This window comes from Phocoena phocoena, chromosome 5 (genome assembly GCF_963924675.1).
Source record: "Phocoena phocoena chromosome 5, mPhoPho1.1, whole genome shotgun sequence".
Classification (NCBI taxonomy): Eukaryota; Metazoa; Chordata; class Mammalia; order Artiodactyla; family Phocoenidae; genus Phocoena; species Phocoena phocoena.
This window is the reverse complement of record NC_089223.1, coordinates 109,518,354-109,539,384: the sequence shown is the minus strand read 5'-3', so window position 1 is coordinate 109,539,384 and position 21,031 is coordinate 109,518,354. Positions and strand designations below refer to the sequence as shown.

The window sequence follows — 21,031 nt, the reverse complement described above, 5'->3', positions numbered from 1 at the left end:
ATGAATACATTTTATCTTCAGATTTTTCTCATTCACGGGTGAATCCTAGCATCCAATGTTTTATCATAGCTCTCAGAACTTGAAGACCCTAGACGCTACCTAGTTCAGTGCTTCCCAAAATTGTTTGTTCAAAACAATCACACAGGGCTTCCCTGGTGGCACAGTGGTTGAGAGTCTGCCTGCCGATGCAGGGGACACGGGTTCGTGCCCTTGTGCGGGAAGATCCCACATGCCGCGGAACAGCTGGGCCCGTGGGCCATGGCCGCTGAGGCTGCGCGTCCGGAGCCTGTGCTCCGCAACGGGAGAGGCCACAACAGTGAGAGGCCCGCGTACCGCAAAAAAAAAAAAAAAAAAAAAAAATCACACAGGGTGCTCTGTGCACGCGCACGCGTGTGTGTGCATGTGTGTGTGTGTGTTTGTGTGTGTGTGTGTGTATCGTTTGCAAATCCCTTCCCTGGAAATTCCATTTCAGTAAGGCCGAGTTGAGGACTACAAATCTGTTTTCTGAACAGACAATCCAGGTGATTCTTATATCTTGGTGAATTTGGAAATTGTAGATCTAGTTCAGATGAGGAAATTCAGGGACGCTTCCCAGAGTCCCACCTACAGTTGATGGTAGAGCTGGAATTAGAACCCATGTACTATCCTCCCAATGCAGTACTCTTTCCTGCATTGCTCTGGGTTATGTGTCAAGACATTACGATCTTCATTTTACTTCTGTAACAGATTTTTATTCCACCTCCCTCAAAACACCATTCCTACATTGTCAGCATCATTTTGTGTAAACCAGGGCCTGGGATGAATATTTGTGAAAATGAATTGTAATATGATTTAAAAGAAAGTTAAAGACTTTGAGAATTAGGCCTGGTGAAATAGTCATTAGACTGTAGGACACGGGAAATGATAAATAAGTTAGTGTTTTTTCAAACCTGTCAAAGATTCTATAAACACTGGTGTGTGGTACAATCTGTGGATTTGTCAGCAGGGCGTGCATGTTTGAACAGCTAAACTTTCCCATGTCAAAACCCGCAGCATTTATTTTGGGTGCGGTTCAGTGAGAAGGAAGTGCATAGAAAATCAAACATCATGTCTAAGGAACACAAACCCAAAGACAGCAAACAGGTCACAGCAAATCAACCTGGGGATTAGTAGGGGATCTTCAGCAATTAGAAAGGAGTCCAGAATGTTTGGAGCACACTGAAGATCTGGGGCCTCCATAGCACAGAGATCAATTATAAAAAGCAATTTTTGATTGAAAGGGGTGGGGATATGGGTGGCAGAAACAGAATATTTCACAACCATCACCCCTTCGTCTGCTCTGGGTCTGGAGAAGCAGCCCCACCCAGGTAAATGAGAAGAGAAATTGACTGTCATCTTTGGGCCTTGGGGGCAAAAGCTCATGGGACCTGGTTTACACATCAAGGATACTGGCAAGCATGTTAGCAGGACACACCTACACTTAGTCTTCTCAGGCCAACACTGCCACCTGCCCTCACCGCCACAGGTTTCCTGCTCTAAATCTGGAGGCAGACTGAAGAAGGCTCACAGGACAGAAGAGAATGTGAACTCTGGACTTTCAAGATTCAATGACACTATGAGAAAAGAATGTAGATTTAAACTGACGGGCCTGATGTAAGAAAGCCTGACACCTCCTCACCTGCTCCTACTTAAGCCCCTGATAGGAGTCATTTATTCCTACCTCCCAAAGGGCTGACTTGAATAATATCTGGGTTTTGTGAAGTGCAGAAAGTTTTATTTCACTCTAAAAGGCTATCCTCACCTTCTTTTTTTCAATTCCTTTTCCTTTTCCTAAAAGGGCACACATTTACTTTTTGAGCAACCACGGCTTTCTTCTCAGCTTACTCATTAGGGTCAAAATTCAGGACAGGTGAGATAGAAGCCAGGTGACTCAGAAATAATACACTGAATACAAACAGCTTATACAACTCAATAACAAAAAAATAACCCAATCAAAAAATGGGCAGAAGATCTAAATAGACATTTCTCCAAAAAAGACATATAGATGGCCAAAAAGCACATGAAAAATGCTCAACATCATTGATTATTAGAGAACTGCAAATCAAAACTACAATGAGGTGTCACCTCACACCGGTCAGAATGGCCATCATCAAAAAATCTACAAACAATAAATGCTGGAGAGGGTGTAGAGAAAAGGGAACCCTCCTGCACTGTTGGTGGGAATGTAAATTGATACAGCCACTATGCAGAACAGTATGGAGGGTCCTTAAAAAACTAAAAACAGAACTACCATATGACCCAGCCATCCCACTACTGGGCATATACCCTGAGAAAACCATAATTCAAAAAGAGTCATGTACCAAAATGTTCATTGCAGCTCTACTTACAATAGCCAGGACATGGAAGCAACTTAAGTGTCCATCATCGGATGAATGGATAAAGAAGATGTGGCACATATATACAATGGAATATTAGTCATAAAAAAAGAAATGAACTTTATTTATTTGTAGTGAGGTGGATGGACCCAGAGTCTGTCATACAGAGTGAAGTAAGTCAGAAAGAGAAAAACAAATACTGTATACTAACACATATATATGGAATCTAAAAAAAACCCAAAAAAGGTTCTGAAGAACCTAGGGGCAGGACAGGAATAAAGACACAGATGTAGAGAATGGATTTGAGGGGAAGGGTAAGCTGGGACAAAGTGAGATAGTGGCATGGACTTATATACACTACCAAATGTAAAATAGCTAGTGGGAAGCAGCCGCATAGCACAGGGAGATCAGCTCGGTGCTTTGTGACCACCTAGAGGGGTGGGATAGGGAGCATGGGAGGGAGATGCAAGAGGGATGAGATATGGGGATATATGTATATGTATAGCTGATTCACTTTGTTATAAAGCAGAAACTAAAAAAAAAAAAAGTCTGCAAATAACAAATTCTGGAGAGGGTATGGAGAAAAGGCAACCCTCCTACACTGGTGGTGGGAATGTAAGTTGGTGCAGCCACTATGGAGAACAGTATGGAGGTTCCTCAGAAAACTAAAAATAGAATTACCATATGATCCAGCAATCCCACTCCTGGGTATATATCCACACAAGTCTATAATTCAAAAAGCTACATGCACTCCTATGTTCACAGCAGCACTATTCACAATAACCAAGACATGGAAACAACCTAGATGTCTATCAACAGATAAATGGATAAAGAAGATGTGGTACATACATACAATGGAATATTAGCCATAAAAAAAATGAAATCATGCCATTTGCAGCAAAATGGATGAACCCAGAGATATCATACTAAGCAAAGTAAGTCTAAAAGAGAAAAACAAATACCATATGACATCACTTATATGTGGAATCTCAAATACTACACAAATGAACATATCTATGAAACAGAAACAGACTCACACAGAGAACAGGCTTGTGGTTGCCAAGGGGCAGGGGGCCAGGGAGGAGGGAACAATTGGGAGTTTGGGATTAACAGATGCAAACTATTATATATAGGATGGATAAACAACAGGGCCCTACTGTATAGCACAGGGAACTATATTCAACATCCTGTGGTAAACCATAATGGAAAAGAATATGAAAAAATATAATGTATAAGTGAATCACTTTGCTGTACAGCACAGATTAACACAACATTGTAAATCGACTCTACATCAATCATTTTTTTAAAAAATAAGAAATAATACATCTAGAAAGGTGAGCCAGGAGATGTGAACTTAAACTGCTACCAAACCAAAATTGGGTCCTCGTGCCCTGTGCATAGTAAAGCCAATCTACAGACACCAGGTTGTGATTTGAAGGAAAGTGCAGCGCTTATCGTAGGGAGTCATATGAGGAGTCCAGGACAGCTAGTGCTCGGAAACCTCGGACTCCCCCATGGGTTACGGCAAAGCACTCTTAAAGGCAGGTGAGGGAATGGCATCCCAGGCTGTGTGATCAGCTCGCGCACAATTCTCTGATCGGTTGATGGCGAGGTAACAGGGCGGCGTCACAGGGGTTAACGATATTCAACCTTAGGCTCCAACAGGTGTGCGTTGGGGGCAGTGCTGTGTGCTCATGGTCATCAAGTAGTTAATTGCTTCCATTTGGTGGGGGTATTAGCCTCTGTAAAACAACTCAGGAAGCGTGCATCCAATACTGTTATCTAGGTCCTACAAAGAGGAGCTGAAGCAGAGGGGAGGGGGGAGGGGTCTGTCGTGGGACGGCCCCATAGGGTCCTGCTCAGGTACAAAACCTTACTTCTGTAAGGAAAGCTCTGAAAAATGTGGAGATTGCCACCCTAGTCCCTGAGTGGTGGTAGAAATGAGTCATCTGGAGCAAAAAATAGCCCCTTCCTGACCCTCAGCCACACTCTCATTATCAAGCTAAAGAGAATCCATTACCAGGTGCTCAGGGTGGTACCTGAGGCTAGCAAGTTCTAGAAGAGTGTTCTTTTCAACAGAGCCACTCAGAGCCTTTAATGTGCTATTACACACTTTGATTCTCCAAGAAGGTGGGTGGTAAATACCATCAGAATAGTAACAGCCAACATCTTGAGTGTTATCTCTGGGGTAGCACATTAAATGCATTATTTGATTTGATTGGGTAACGTTAGGAGGTAGATGCTCCCGGCATCTTCATTTTACAGAAGAAGAAACTGAAGTTTAGAGCCGTTAACTTGCTACAAGTCACATGTCCAATAAATAACCAACTGGGGATTTAAAGCCATGTCTTTCTGATCACAGATTTAGCTTTTAAACATCAATGCTTATCCCAGACTGAATTCATCAGGAACTCATTGTTCAGCGTCTTGTAGTTCAGCTCCGTCAAGGAACCCACTTCAGGAAGCTGACCAAAACGCTGGATTCTCTGCATCCATCCATGTTCCAGGAACTAATTAGAAAGTGGGTCTCTTTCAGTGGATTCCTATAATTACATCACCTGGATATTTTTATATCTAATTCTATAATATGTTGCATTCCATATATAATGTATTCCCTGGGTTCCTTGACTCATGGCCCCTTTTTCTCCATCTTCAAAGCCAGCAGTGTATCATCTTCAAATGTCTCTGTGTTTCCATCGTCTTCCTTCTCCTTTGACATTCCGGCCTCCCTCTCTTAAGGATGCTGGTGAGTACATTTAGGATCCACCTAGATAATCCAGGATAATCACCCCATTTCAAGATCACATTTGTGAAGTCCCTTTTGCCATGTAAGGTCACATTCACAAGGTCCAGGAATTAAGACATAGATATATTTGGGGGCCATATTCAGCCTAAAACAGTTAACAAAGGTGAATATCTTTTAATGGATTTATTTACTATCTTTATATCCTTTTGTTGAATATATCTGTTTAAATCCTTTGCCCATTTTAAACTAGGTTTTCTTATTATTGCATTTGAAAGGTTTTTAAAAAATATATGTTGGATACAAGTCCTTTGTCAGATACCTGTTTTGCAAATGTTTTCTTCCAGCACACAGCTTGTGTTTTCATCCTCTTGACATTGTCTATGGCAGAGCAAAAGTTTCAGTTTTGATGAGGTACAAGTTATAATTTTTTTCCTTTGTATATCATGCTTTTGGTGTCATTTCTAAGAACTCAACTCCAGGACATAAAGATTTCTATGTTTTTTCCTAAAAGCTTTAAATTTTTACATCTTAAATTTAGATCTATAATCTATTTTGAGTTAATCTTTGTATAAGGTGTGTGGTTTAGGTTGAGATTATTTTGCTCGTGGATGTCTAATTGATCCAACATCATACGTTGAAAAGACTATCCTTTCTCTATTGAATTGCTTTTGCACCTTTGTCAAAGATCAAATGACCATATTTATGTAAGTCTATTTCTGGACTTTCTAGTCTGTTCCATTAATTTATGTGTCTATCACTCAGCTTATACCACAGCTCACTATCACTTTTTTTTGGTTTTGGCCGTGCTGTACATGGGATTAGTTCCCTGACCAGGCATCGAACCCGTGCCCCCCTGCAGTGAAAGTGCAGAGTCCACTGGACTGCCAGGGAATTCCTCACTATAACTTTTTAAAAACTCATAATAATGCAGTTTTGCAGAACAGTAAATGCTGTCAGAAAGTTCCTGTGCTGTAGGTAATCCTTCATCTTAAATAGGCATGTTTATCCCTCAGCTTGTTAGCATAAATTATGCTCAATTTTATTTAAAGATTAACGTTACCATATTAAAATGCATTCCCCAACATTAAAATTTTTTTCCAGATGTTTCTCACAAACACACACGGAAATCACTATCTTGACCTGTCCTCTGAGTTTTGCCTCTGTGTTTTCTACTTTCTGCTGGACATTTCCAGTTGCAGATGTCACACAGCCCCAAAAGTCCCTCTGCATGTTAAAAATTGAGTTTATGCAGGGGCTTCCCTGGTGGCGCAGTGGTTGAGAGTCTGCCTGCCGATGCAGGGGACACGGGTTTGTGCCCCGGTCCGGGAAGATCCCACATGCCGCGGAGCAGCTGGGCCCGTGAGCCATGGCCGCTGAGCCTGCACGTCCGGAGCCTGTGCTCCACAACGGGAGCGGCCACAGCAGTGAGAGGCCGGCTTACCGCAAAAAAAAAAAAAAAAAATTGAGTTTATGTAACAGTCATTTGCATCTATTAAAAAGATTAAACTATTAAAAGATTGAACTATTAAAAAGATTGATAGGAGTTCAACAATTTGGTTTAAAGTTCAATATGTTTTGATATTTAGTCTTTGATAACTGTCATAGACAAAATAGATATTTCACAATTATATCTATATCAAATACAAGAAATGCTTCGTTGGCTATATTTACAAAATCACAGAATATGCTTTTTAATTACATCTATCAATTATTCACAAATTTTATTGAATTAGACTAGCAAATTTCTGCCTTCCTGTATTTTAATCAGTAAATGCAAACTAACCAGGTGTTGCATTTTATATTTTTAGCAAGTGGAATTGAAAGGACAAATATTCTTAATTTACAAGTTTTTAAAAACAGTTTGGAAAACTCTGTTAACAGGGATTTTTTTTAAGAATGCAGACATGAGAGTTTTTTTGGTTTTGTTTTTTTGTTTTTTCAGAGTAAATCAGTAAATTGCACTGTGTACCAGAGGTCAGATAGGTGTCACAGAAGAAAAAAAGAAAGAAAAAGAGGGGTGGGCAGTAACAGGATGGGTGGAGCAGGTTAGAACTGTGGTCAGAGAAGGCCTCATGGGGGAAGTGACCTTGAGAAAAGACAGAAGAGCAGGGTGGGCCTAGTAGATATGTGGGGTAAGAGCCTTCCAACCAGAAAGAGCCAGTGCAAAGGCCCAGAGGTAGATGAGAGAGAGTTTTTAATAAGTGACATAATGACATTGATTCAACAACTAAATCATATGACAATAGAAACATTTCCAACAGCATCAGTTTTCAAACCACTCTCTTCATCATAAATTTCCTACAATCAGCAAGTCACTTTCTCACTCGTTGTTAGAATGTCACCTTTAACTGGAAGGGATAAAGTTCTGTTGTTTTAGTTTACTTTTTGAGTAGCATACCACTGACACCAATTTATCATCACAGAAAAGGTAAAAAAATTTGAAATACTTGTCCCTTTTTAAAAAGAAAAATATGTAACATTTGATCATTGTCATAGTGCTTTGCTTCCAGATACTCTGCAGGAAGCATGTGGGACAAATATTTTCATGGTTACTCCCCATTCAACACAAAGTATTACAGAGAACCTAGTTTAGTCTTGTTTTTATAGAAATAATGACATCAGTGATGCCCCACTGCGCTTTGTGCAATTCCAGTTTCAGTGATTTTTCTGCCCTGATTCCCTGTGAAACTGTGGAGACTATACTGTAGGGTCTGCTGTCATCTCACCCAAGAACGCTTTTTGTTGATGTTGCAGTAAATGCAGTGGCTCCATTGCCACTGAGTACATGTGTACTATTTTTTTTCACAATATATTTGTTAATATATAAAGAAATCATTGACTACTGAGAAAATTTCTTCTCTGATGCATCTTTCTTTTATTGGCTTATAAAAAAGTATCTCAGTTCTTTGTGCATTTCATTGTTGAAACAGAGAGGCAAATACAAGAGTGGCTAAGATCACTGGCACTGGAGACAGAATACCCATGGTGACTCTTTACTGGCTCCACTATTAATTACAATAGCTGTGTGACTTTCACCTCATTACTTAACCTCTCTGTGCATAGGTTCCTTCATCTTGGAAATGGAAATGATAATAGTACTTCATAGGCTTATCATGAAGACTAAATAATTTCATGCCAAGACCTTAGAATTTTCCCTTACATATAGTGAGTTCTCAATAAATGTTCACTCTTAGTCTCTAGAAAATACCATAAGCTGAGATATAGCAGAAACACCTTTACTCTCACTCAAACTGTATAATTTTTCTAATACTTACTTCTTTAAAATTTCAGTAATGCCTTCTGTGAAGTTTTCAGTAGTATTTGCTGACAGAAGAACACATTTAATCTGTCGCCATGTGGTTTTCCATGTATTACTTTAGGCATGTTTTACCACAGCAGGGAAGAGGAAGACACGTATTTCACTAATAGTGTGAGGCTTTACCTTTTTTTTTCTTTCTTTGGCAGTCCAGACTTGTGAGGGGAGTTTATTTTTACATTGATGATTATAACTCCTGTTTCCAGAGACCACATTAGCCCTAATGACTGAAAAACTTAGGCAACAGTCACAAAAGTTTTGTTATTGCATATTTCAACGTATAGAGGCTTTACCATTTTTGCTGTAATGTCAGAAACCTCAAGGGAGCCTTCTAACTTTTTATCAGTAAGCTTACGGTACGTAGTCTTGCATATCATAACTTTGAACACAACTGTGAAAATCATAAAGAGTTAATCTTCACATTCTGGATACTTATTCCTTTTGTTTGTTTGTTCTTGTTTTTGCGGTACGCAGGCCTCTCAGTGCTGTGGCCTCTCCCGTTGCGGAGCACAGGCTCCGGACGCGCAGGCTCAGCGTCCATGGCTCACGGGCCCAGCCGCTCCGCGGCATGTGGGATCTTCCCGGACCGGAGCACAAACCCGCATCCCCTGCATCGGCAGGCGGACTCTCAACCACTGCGCCACCAGGGAAGCCCTCGATACTTACTCTTAAACATCTTGCTTGTCCTGATGGCTTCATTAGCTAACATTTTGAGGCAAATTTTCCCTTGTTTCGAGATTTATCACTAATCATAGTAGTAAGCATAAATCCATTTTTCAGGCTTCCTTCTTGTTAATTTCTCCTTTTTGTCAAATCTGAATGTTCTTATCCCTTATGCAGCCAACAAAGAGCTCATTCTAAGAATAAGGGGTCAGTCCTGTTCTTTCCTCATTATCTTCTTGGGCTTTGCATTATTAGCATTGTCTGCCATCTTTACCTCTTCTGCAGGAGGGTTTTTAAGTCACTTGTTAGATTTTGTAAGAGTTAGCTTTGATAAAACCAACTAATATGGTCCATAAGGCATCAGGTAAACTGCAGCCCACCCACACCTAGCCCTCTAAGCTGAGAACCTCGCTGTCCCTCAGGATACCCTGGGCATCTGGACCAGTGATGTCATCACTGTCAGTCCAAACACATAACTGATGTTCAATAAATATTTGTTGAATTGATTTGAATTAACTCATTGGTATAATTGGTGTATTTATAAAAGGAAATCTCAGTCCTACTTTCAAAGCACTTTCAACATAGAGAGGTAGTAAGAGACTTTCCCCACACTAACTTAACGTTATTAATACTTTTCAGTCGAAAGAAGTAATAAAATCATTACATTGGTGGGTTTTCAACATCAATTGTGGGAGGTAACATGTGCTTGGTACATATTGTAAAATGAGTTGAGGGTCCTGAATTCCAGTTCTCTTAGGAACCTGGTGAGTTACTTCATCCCTCTGGATTTCAACCTCTCATCTGTAACATGAGGCAGTTGGGCTAGATGATTTTGAAGGTCCTTTCTAATCTAACATTTATCAATTCCTAACCTGCCTGTCTTACAGAATTCAATAGTTTCCTTGTTTGCCACATTTTTGAAAGAATCCTAAGCTTGTAGTAAATTCATAAATAGGTTTTTCATTTTAACCCCTATTTTCTGTGAAATGTTTCCATCTCTCTGCTTCTCTAAACTTCAAGTACCAAATCAATAATGTGTCATTATGAGCTCTAATAAAGGAAATAAAACAATAACGGAAAGCAAACAACCTGCCCCAAGTGACACCAAAAGCTCAACTCTCTGAAAGGAGTCTACAAAATTAATCAATTGATTAAATCTGTAAAAATTTTATTAAATGTACAAAATTTGGTGTTGGTCTCATTTATAAACTAACACAATTATTTTCTCCTTTTCCTACCTTTACAATCATGTTCCTCATATTGCAAGGCTAAACAAATATTCGCCTATAGATACTGAATTCTGAATGTTTCTAGACGAACAGACAGAAAGAAAAGAAAATGAAGAAGTATTGGAACTCAGATGTTTCCTGAGTCCAACTCCATTGTTCTTATTATACCACCCTGACCAGTGCTAATTTCTGGGCCCTAGCTGTAGGCATTGCTGTATAAATACAGAGAAAAATACTTCATATAAGTTTCTTGGAATGCTGAAGGCAAATGTGACAAACCCTAAGAATAATTACTTAGAAAAATCAATTAATTGGGGATTTTGTACCATACTTTATCATCAAGGATAGTAAAGAATCACAGAGAATACCCTAGATGATTGTTAGGACTTGCCTCATGCCAAGAAACCAACTTCAGATTTCTCTAAGAACTGCTGAAAATCTGAAGAAACAGGTATTAGAAAAATTACACAAAGCAAAGGTGTTTCTAATATGTCTTAGCTCTGGTATTTGGTAGAGCACTAGCTAATATTTACTGAGAACTCACCGTGTGTCAGACAAGAACCTAAGCACCTTACACGAATTAATTTATTTAGTCTTCATAACAATCCTGTGAGGTATTAGCAGCTCATATCAGCCACATAACTGGACCTTGTCCATTTCAGCCTATCAGAACCTGCCACGCATAGTGCACTGACTAGGCGTGAGAGGACTCCTTCATGCAAAGCAAGGCAACCAGCAAGTGCGACACTGGAACTACCACCTGTCCAAAACAGCTCCAGTTTTTCCTGGGACAAGATCAGTCCACTTGTGTAAAGCACCAACCACAATTCACTCTGTCTAAAAATATATCCTCTGTTTGAAAAATGGCATTTTATTCTGTCTATTGGAAGGAATAAAACCCGGTCATTTTATTGCCCCAACACAGTATGCATTAAAGAGGGATATCCATGCAGAAGGTGCTTTTATTTAGCTTTCTGTTCCAGAAGACAACACATCAATGTTGAAAGACAGTCTCCAATCAACCTCTCATGAGCATTACTGGGTACTTTTCAAATGCATTAAGATTCGCGATGGAAAGTTTTCTTCACATACCTTATTTTTTTCCTCTTACATGAAATTTTTGCCATGACTCATTAGAATAGCCAAGAAATATAAAACTTTCAGAAATTTTTCAAATGTTTCCCAAAACATAAAAAGACTTTTGATCCACTTAGAGCTTTTAAAATTCTCAACAACGTTGCCTCAATCTAAAAGATACACATTTCCACACACCAGGTAAATTAACATTAATGATAGTAACCTTTGCAATTTCCTTGCAAACCAAGGAAAGATTAAATTCCTGTCGTAAACAGAACAATTGCATGCTTCAGGGGGAAGGAAAAAAAACACCAGAAGATCCCTGGTAGCTTCTACCTCTAGGCATGTTTTGAAACCTCATAAGGGAAAAGGACCCAAAATGAGAGGATTCGTATCAACAGCCATATATTATGACAGTGTTGAGTTTGATGGGGTCTTCCATCTTTGACCTGTTTATACAAGGATAGTTTATGGAAGAAGAAAGATCCTTCTTCAAGCTTCTGAAATTTTAACCAGAAAAGCATTGAAGTGAACAAAATAAAATACTATTTCTCAACAGACACACCATGTGCTAAAGAACAAGACAGCTGCCATGAAGTTGTTAGGACTGTCTGTGTATCCTAGCAACAAACTACCCACAAAAAGAACTACCCCATGAATGAAATCCACTTACTACACACAAAGCTAGTCCGTAGCACCCTGATAGGTGTCTCGGAATGGAGGAAGAAGGTAGTGCCTTTCTCTGAAAGGCTTCGTCTATCCTACACTGGAGGGTACTTTGCAAATAAATCAGTGCCCACCATGAATCACCGTCATTCTCACACAAACTCCAGTGTACTAAGTATCCTGGGAAATACTTGGGAAATCCAAACACATTAGCATGGCCAGGCTTGGGAGAATATGAAAATCAAGGTCATAAGTGAAAGGAGATGCACACACCAATTCAAACTTCAGACTTAGAAAGGTCAAGAGGTGATGAGAACAGAAGTTCCTGCCTTGCATTTGGCTAAAATGACTGCAGTTCCTATACATTAACTAATTTCCAGCATCAAAGGAAAGTTTTGAATGATGACGTTAAGGAAAAGATCTCCTAAAGAAAGACATACGTGTATTTACATGTATTATTCCACAACCGCCCTCAGAGGTTAGTTACATCCGCCATATAAAATACAATGTGTTTTCAGATATGGCTAGATCTTTCAAGAAGTATAAAGGTCTCCTCTGTTTAATGTAATTTTTTCTTCTTCTACACCTGACAAAAACATTACACATCCTTTCAGGCCTGGATCTCAGTCATCTTCTTGTTGTGAGTCCCAGCAAATGGGACAGCTGGGGACATGACTGGAGTGATGGTATGCAAAGCTAATATTTGTATTAACATTATTGTTAATAAAGAATCCCTACAAAATAAATCTGCATTCCTGGTTCACCTAATATCCAGGTAATACTCCCTCCATGGTGAGTAGTATTAGCGTTCTAGATGAAAGTATTCACCTGTAGGCAAGAAGTAAATAGACACTGGGGACAATTGTTTCAATGCTCAAGGTTTTCTTTGTTGCTGTTGTTGTTTTTGTTCCTGGTTCTTTCTTAAAGTTAATTCTAACATTAGAAACTATAACACAGTGAAACTAACATTTTGTTCCCTAGCTCTAGGATTGCTCAAATTTGGAGTTATTACTAAAACTTAACTAAACACTAAACTGCTTTGTGGAATTTGAGAATTTCTTGAAAAATACTGAGAAATTCCTTGAAAGAAAGTACATTGTTTAAAACTGACCTGGACATTCCGAAAAAGTTCTCCAGCTATTGCGGCTAGCTACTGAGTCTTTAATTTTTTTCCTCAGAACAGGTTTGCAAAACTATTTCATTAAAGTAATTGCTGAAATATCTTAGATCAGGCAATTTACACATATTGGAAAGTCACTAGTTTCTTTTCCGATTTTTCTCCACTATAATCAAAGTGACTAAAAGGTTAAGAATGGTGAACAGATTTTAGAAGACTAGTTTCCCAGGTAAGGAATTTTTGTTTCCTTTCATCTGAGGTCTAATGTTTGATTTTTTAAGCATCTGGATTAAGAGACAATATATAAATTAATCTAAATAAATTAGTACAATAGAATCTACAGGTCAATGATAAAAATAAGAGAGGAGACATCGTAATTGCTTCGTAATCCAAACAATTTGATTCTCCTAATAGCAGACCACTGACTGGGGAATATTCTGCCTCTCTCATCTTCACCCACTGGTGGCTCTCATCCGTCCTCCTCCCATTCCTGCCACATCACTGTGGAGTCACGGTGCTTGTGGAAGACAGTCCCTCCTACCCGCCACTCATTCTACCATTTCACCTGAAACATGGGACTGGCCTTTTGCTCATTTTCCTCAGCGCAAGTGAGATCAATCTTTAACTTTTAATCAGATCTTCTTTAATGACTAGTGATTAATAGAAAAGAAGAACAACACACCTTACAATGGCTGGCCAAGACCAGACTTATGAAGGCCTTTTTTCAAGGCAGTGCCCCACCTCACTTCTGACCTGTGTCCACCGGGCCAGAGAAACGGCTCCCCTAACCCTAGAACTCCGCAGCCCCTTCCTAGCCTGAGAGTTCAGGAAAAGTCTCCGCTTCACGTGGCATTCCCACCACCTGGTCTTCTCTTCTGTCTCAAACATAACACTCCCCCATTGTGGAAAGACAAGCGAAAAGATTGGTTTCACCTGTGGCCAGAATGTCTCTTCTGAGAAATAACTGTTTTGTTTTTACTAAAACACTCCAGTGTACTATTTAGAAATTTTTTAAGGTTTTTAAATTATTATTTATAAAGAGAGGCCTAGGATATGATCAAGCAAACACAATTGGAGGAGGAATAAATCTACAGTGGTTGCCTGAAACAGATGAAGGAGGCCGAGAAAAACAGGACTAGGTGTAGATCAAGGTCACTGAGAAACATGGGTGGCTAAATGTGGCGAGAAGCTGGCGCTCAAGAGAGGATGGTGGGTAAGGCTTTTCCACACAAAACAATTATTTAACTTTTAAGTACAAGAATGAAAAACATTTTGTTCTAGTTGTTTGATGGGCTGGATCAGGATGTGACCATGACTTTTTTTTTTTTTTTGCGGTACGCGGGCCTCTCACTGTCGCGGCCTTTTCCGTTGCGGCGCACAGGCTCTGGACGCGCAAGCTCAGCGGCCATGGCTCACGGGCCCAGCCGCTCCGCGGCATGTGGGATCTTCCCGGACCGGGGCACGAACCCGTGTCCCCTACATCGGCAGGCGGACTCTCAACCACTGCGCCACCAGGGAAGCCCTGACCATAACTTTTTTTTTGCCACAAGCCTTCAGTTAAAGTTTGTACCCTCACAGCCCAAGGCACTGGCTCTTTTGAGAAGTGAAACAGGGTGGTGTGGGTGTGAGGTAATGGAGTGTGGGAAAGGGACAGCACGTGAGGGAAGCAAGGCACACAGTAGTCAATAATTCAGTGGAAGGACCAAATGGACACAGAGCCTTTCCTTCCACATCACCGTCCCTGCCCAGCAATCTTCCAGGATAGAGGAGGGAGACAATGAGTTTCTCCAGAACATGAGATGGAGACACAGACCATTTTTATTTAAAAATCCTAAGATACTATGACCCCAGCAGGCCATAGAGCTTTAGAATTTATGAAACTCCAACCCATTCTTAGGGATGTGGTCTGTTCTTCTGGCCCTTATGGCAGAATTTCAGCGCAACCCTACTTCAGGAGGGATCCTGGGGCACTAAGTTAACCAACTGGGGAGATCAATTTTAATTTCTACAATTACATATTCTGAAAAAAGTCATTCACTATAAATAATTCCCCTTTACTTTATAAAAAACTTAGCAACCTTTTTGCTTTTCTCTTCATGCTTAAGTGAAAGGAGCTGAGCTAATAAGGAAGAAGGATGAAGCATTTATTCCATCGTTTTACTAGTTCTCTGAAACAGTCTCTCCCAAGTAGGACGTGTAACCACTTCGAGATTGTAAGATGGTTCATTATTGTGTGGAAAGAAAATGTTAGAAATGTTATGTGTTGTATAATGTTCACAATATCAGTATATATATTATGTAAGTAACTGATAAATAAACATGTGTTTTGGGAACGTATGTCCACATTTTAACTTTTTTTTACAGATGGAATGGAGTTTGGAGACTACTGATGTTTTTAAGAAAGCCCCACCATTTATTGTATACAAGGAATTATTTCAAATGGATTTTTTATGAAGGCAAATTTGTAGATGATAAAGTAAGATTCTGAATTTACTTAAGACAAATTACTAGTCCATTTACTTTTGATGGGAAACAATTATTTGCTCTACTCTGAAATAAGCAAGTAAGTCTCACCTTCCAACTTCTAAATTGAATGTCAAATAAAATGGACAACCCCCAACTAGCCCAAAAATGTAAATTCATTTGAAGAACTAATTTATCATTCCTTTATATGCCCTCAACAACTTTACAAATCTTAGGGAAATTGGTTCCAAACATAAGGACAAATACATAAGAAATTAAAATACTTTCAAGTGGCTTGTTTTTGCTGTTGTTAAAATCACTACTGGTAAGAAATCTAACAAGCAGACTTACTTTGCACTCAGTGGAATTTTTTATCAGTTGATGTCACAGAAAGGCAAATATTGGAGCTGCAGTTCCGCAAGGGCACTCACTCAAACCAGTATGATACAGTTTTGTGTTTTTAATAAACATTTCTTTTGAGCACAGAAATACAAGTTATGTATGTTGAAATTATTTTGACTACAAATTGTAATGTTATAAAACTGTCATTGGGTTTTTCAATGTGGCGTTTTTCCATGTGTAAAAGAAATTCAATTACTATAGAAGAAACTAAGCCATATTTAGAAGATACTACCACTATTCCCACCAATAAAATAATGTTAACAACAATAAAAATACTAATAGCAGCTAAGACTTATTGAGTGCTTATTACAATGCCAGGCTCTGTTTTGTGCACTTTACATGTATTAACTGAGTGGCCGTAAACCCAGGCTGTCCATTATGCCTGTTGAAATCACCAAGGGAGAGTAACAGAAAAAGATGCCCAGGTTCCACCTCCAGAAGGGACTCTGACTCACTCACAACGACCAGATGCTAACCCCATTGGTGGTTCTAATGTACAGCCAGCATTGAAAACAACTACTTCAACACAATCCTGACAACAATCCTTGGAGGAGGGGGTAGTTATCTTTAGTTGATACTGAGGAAAATGACACACAGTTCACAAGCAGCAGAACTGGGATTCGAACCCAGGCAGGCAGTTTCCAAAATTTAAGCTCTTTACCACTGAGCTCTACTACCCCTCAAAGACCACAAACCACTGAGTATTTAGGTGATGCTTTTATTCACGTGGTATGCATAAAAGATCATTCCTGTGATTTCTTTGCAGTTAGACTATTTTGGAAAAGCTTTTGCATAACTCTGGCTGAAAAAACAAACAAGATTTTGATCATGGAGTTCCTCTGGTTTGCACTTGACTGGGAAGCTGACCAAGCCTTAACCGGTGCTGAAATCAGTGATTTCACTGTTTGCTGCTAAAAGTGACCTCCCCAGTTGGCTAACTAGTGCCCCAGGATCCAGCCTGCAGCCAGCTCTCTGAGGCTTGACCTGTACTTCTTCTTCACTCTATTTACCAGGAAAGTTCATTTAAATAATGCAGGTACAGATATAAAACAGGAACAGTTCCTTTTCAACTGCTATTTCTCCTCCAGGGCAAATAGGCTTGAAAGTTCAGAAGCCACTGGCCAGCAGTTTTCCTTACTGCTCTCCTTATGTACCGTAGTTCAAACAGAAGCTAACAGAATACACAGTTGATTTAAAAAAAAAAAAAAAAAGCAGGAGGTGTAGGGGAGGGAAGAAATGAAGAAAACCCAGTTCTGTGTTGTTATCACTTATTTTCTCTGGCTCACAGTCACATGCAAGACGACATTGCATGAAGTACCTGAATCAGACCACAAAGCATTCTTCCTGCTGGGTCAGGCTGGCTACAGGTGGTCTGTCTCAATGCCAGGGGCAAGGAATAAGGCAAGCAGAACTTAATTAGAGGAAAAATAGATGATGGCACCATATCTATTTAGTCCATTATCTATTTAGAGAGGAGAAATGCTATCCTCTGAAATGCACGGGGCATAGGGTGTGACCCAGGCAGTTACCAGCTAACAGGAGACCTGGAGTATAAAGTAGGGGCTTTAAACCTGTGACCTGCGAGGAACAAGGGAGCAAAGAGACAGAGTCACAAAGTGGCATCCAGACATTCCACCCTCCGTGGGGTCTGTGCCATGTCACTGCAGTGCTCAAGTAAGGCATTTTGTGATAGGATTTGATCAAAGAGATTTAGCCAAGATATGGAGCCCAGAGGACGTTTATTGAGCACAATCTGCTAGCCTCCGTGGCAGGTGCATTTCCTGTGTTATCTCATGGAATCCACACAACAATTCTGAAAGGGGGCATTATTATTTTTCAGCAATATTCCACTGTAGCTCAAGTATTAAGTAGGTAGCATGGATTTGAAATGAGGTATGTTTGCTTCTAAAACCTCTGTTCCTTCCACTCTGTGACACAGTCCCCCTAGCTCATTGTCTCTATCCTGGGCTTCAAGTTTATTTCTTCAACCAGCCTCAGTGAAGACACTTCTGAGCCACTGGCAGGGGGCGGGCAAGAAGCCTGAGGTGCAGACTCACTTGCTAGTAGGGATCGGGTTGTTCCCTGAGACTCTAAAGCTATGAGTAAAAGTTCATTTTCATACTATTTTTGCTGTCTCAGGTTCTGCTTCTTGAGTGGCTCCCACTATCTCCCCTCATCCCATGCAGATGGCAGTGCCTGACTCTGGTCACTCGCCAACTACTTCCACCCCAAAGCGGTCCAGTCCACTCGACATGACTATGTGTAAAGCTATGTCTCCAACAGCTGTGTAACAGGCTCATGAGGTCATTTTTGCTTTTTTTCATTCCCTTTTCATTGCTATTCTTCAGGGCCTTGATTAGCAGACCAGGGAAACACAACTCTATTCATTCAGCAAGAATTTATTGAGCATATACTATGAGAGCAGAAATGTTCTAGGTGCTGGGGACATGGAGATAACTAGAATGCAGTCCTTCCTTCCAGTACCCTAGGGATCTGCTCACCTGTTCCAGTAAATGCTGCCTGGTGACAGGGCCCTGACTTCCTCACTGGTAACTTCCATTACGGGACAGCCAGGACAGGAGCCCAACAACAGCTGTTTGCCTCAGAAGCGTTCCCTTCATTCCCACTATTTCGTGCTATATTCCAGAGGCTTCTGTTCTGGAAAATTTACTGTATTTCCTTCAATCTACCTCTTTTTGGGAGCTAGCCCTCTTCTCAGAAGGGCAAAATGCCAAGAAAGGAATATCAGGGCAGTTCATGGTCTGTAATGGATGGAAATGTCTAACTTGTTTGAGCAGCAGGTTGGAGACCCACCCAAGGATTAAATTAAATGAATCGAGGAGGGGGCAGGGGGAAGAGACATTTTTTTCAGGCAAAGTCCTTACTCAGGATTGCTATTTTACATTCAGTAGAATTCCCACTCACTCTTGATTAAAAACCCATTTAATATGGGAGGGGTTGTGGCATATTAGCATTTCTTAGCAGTTCCCCAAATTACAATGCACCTGTTACTAAAAACTGGAGCTGCGTCAGAGCTTCAGAAACAGCAGTGAGGGAGGATGGGAAGAGGTTTAACTTGAAACTTAGCTTAACTTTCACAATGATGGAGTCACTTTTGTGCCCAATTCCCTTCCCATTTTTCACTGGGTGTTAGCAGCCTCTGAGTTCTTAAACACATTTATCCGAAGGAAGATATTTTTTTCTTCATGGCTTAAGAAAGAGTCTCAAAAAAAAAAAAAAAAAATCCGTTTCCCCAGTTTCCCGTATAAAGCTAATCAACTAAATATTTAATCACTCCTCATGTCAGAACCAAGACGGAGGTTTATGTGAAATGTTCAGCTAGTTAAAAATGAGACCTATTCACTCACACACAGAAGAACAATTTGAGAGCCATGAATTTTTATAGTTAGTAGCAGATTAGCTCTAACAGCCAGCATTAGAAAACCAAAAGGAAGCAAATAAACACACCCAAAGACAAACCAAAAAAAAAAAATATGCCCAAGTATACAAGACGGAATGAACAGGTATCTGAGGGCAGTTCCCGGGAAGACGCGAACTCCTTTTGATGGGGTTACTTACCCACACAAGTAGAATTCCCATTTCCCGAGGGAGAGCCTTCAGGACAGCTCCAGCGCTGCCGTGCTGAGAGGCTAACAAAACTAAATTTAAAAACTACCGGCAACAGAATGATAAGGAACAGCAGCATAATCTCGACGGGCTTGAACTCTCAACAGAAAATAAGTTGACTCTGCTTCAGCACAGCCCGAGCAAGGTGGGTATGTCTGACCCCCAGCGTGGCCACCAGGGTTGGCCTGCAGCCCTGGGGCATCTTTTCCTCTGCTGCCCTGTTGCCCTCGAGCTCCTTCTCCTTCAACTCAAGACAGCGTCAAAATGCAGCCTGAAGGGGACACTCCAAGGAAAGATTTCTTTATCGAAGTTTTTGGGAAGCCGGTAAGAAATACCTGACACCCTTATGACAAATTTCGCGGAGTTTAACAGCCGTGCACTGGAGGCCTGCCGCGGACTTCACTGTGACAGGCAAAGCGGCAGGGCCAAGGCTAGAGAGAGGGAAAAAAAAAAAAGGAAAGAATTGGTGGAAAGTTCCAACCACGACCCTTCATGAGGCTGAAAGAAGAAATATGGACATACGATTCCTCCCCAAACACGGTTTCTCTTTTTGAAAAGTAGAGTGACTCCCCTTTCCTTTTTAAAGCTTTTCGGCTCCACCCCTCTCCTTTAGCAACACTTGAGTGAGCCTCTGTTTGCAAATGCGAATGCGGGCAATTCCAGCTACAGGAAAGCATGGACGGTTGCCAAGGAGGAGATAGCTGACGATTCACCATAAACATTCCGGGCAGAACCAGCGGGAGAGCAAGGAGGGGGCTGGGGAGTTGCTCGTGATGTCTTGGAGGTACCTGCTGAATATTGGCTACGTTTGAATATCTGGAAGGATGGAGACAAAGTTAAACCACGTTGTGTAAATCAGTGGTGAACAGCACTGCTGATAATGCAGACTTTAGAGCAACTGGTCACCCACATGAGCAGTATTAAAGAAAAATGACCTTCAGCTCATTATTTGAACGAATGTCAACACCAGTGCACATTCCTGGAGCTTAATCTTTCTCCCTCCTGTATATTTTATAGCGGAATTTGAAAGATTATTCTTTCCAAATCAAAGGGAAATCCCTGACGCCAGATGAAGAGCTACAGTATGCACAGACACCTTTTCTTTCAGCAGGACCATAATAAAACATCGTGAGGGGCCAGGAGTGCAGGGAAAGGAGGGGATTGTTATCATAGAGCAGTGTTGGAAAAAATAAGCTAATAGCACAAAATCTGGGAAGCATTGGAAATCCAGCATAGCTGAATGCTGTTCCTTCTCAGATAGTTTAGGCTATCGTTTCACATCTCAGTGATAGAAAATAAAAGCTGCAAGCGTGGAATAGCTGTCTCCTCGACCACTTTCTACTTGGAACAGCAGCAGTTATTTCTTCAGGA

At 40.6% G+C, this 21,031-nt stretch overlaps 1 protein-coding gene across 4 annotated transcripts in view; it reads right to left on the bottom strand.

The window, feature by feature from the left end:
- EGF (epidermal growth factor) overlaps positions 1–20,177 on the bottom strand; it is a 93,590-nt gene extending 73,413 nt beyond the window's left edge. For 3 of the 4 annotated variants that reach the window (XM_065877356.1, XM_065877357.1, XM_065877358.1), the window contains exon 1: positions 19,613–19,739. In XM_065877356.1, the coding sequence (XP_065733428.1) occupies positions 19,613–19,739 (127 nt within the window). Of the gene's footprint in view, positions 1–19,612 lie in introns of all 4 variants that reach the window. The other variant, XM_065877355.1, reaches the window with a different exon arrangement.
- Positions 20,178–21,031: the final 854 nt, after the last annotated feature.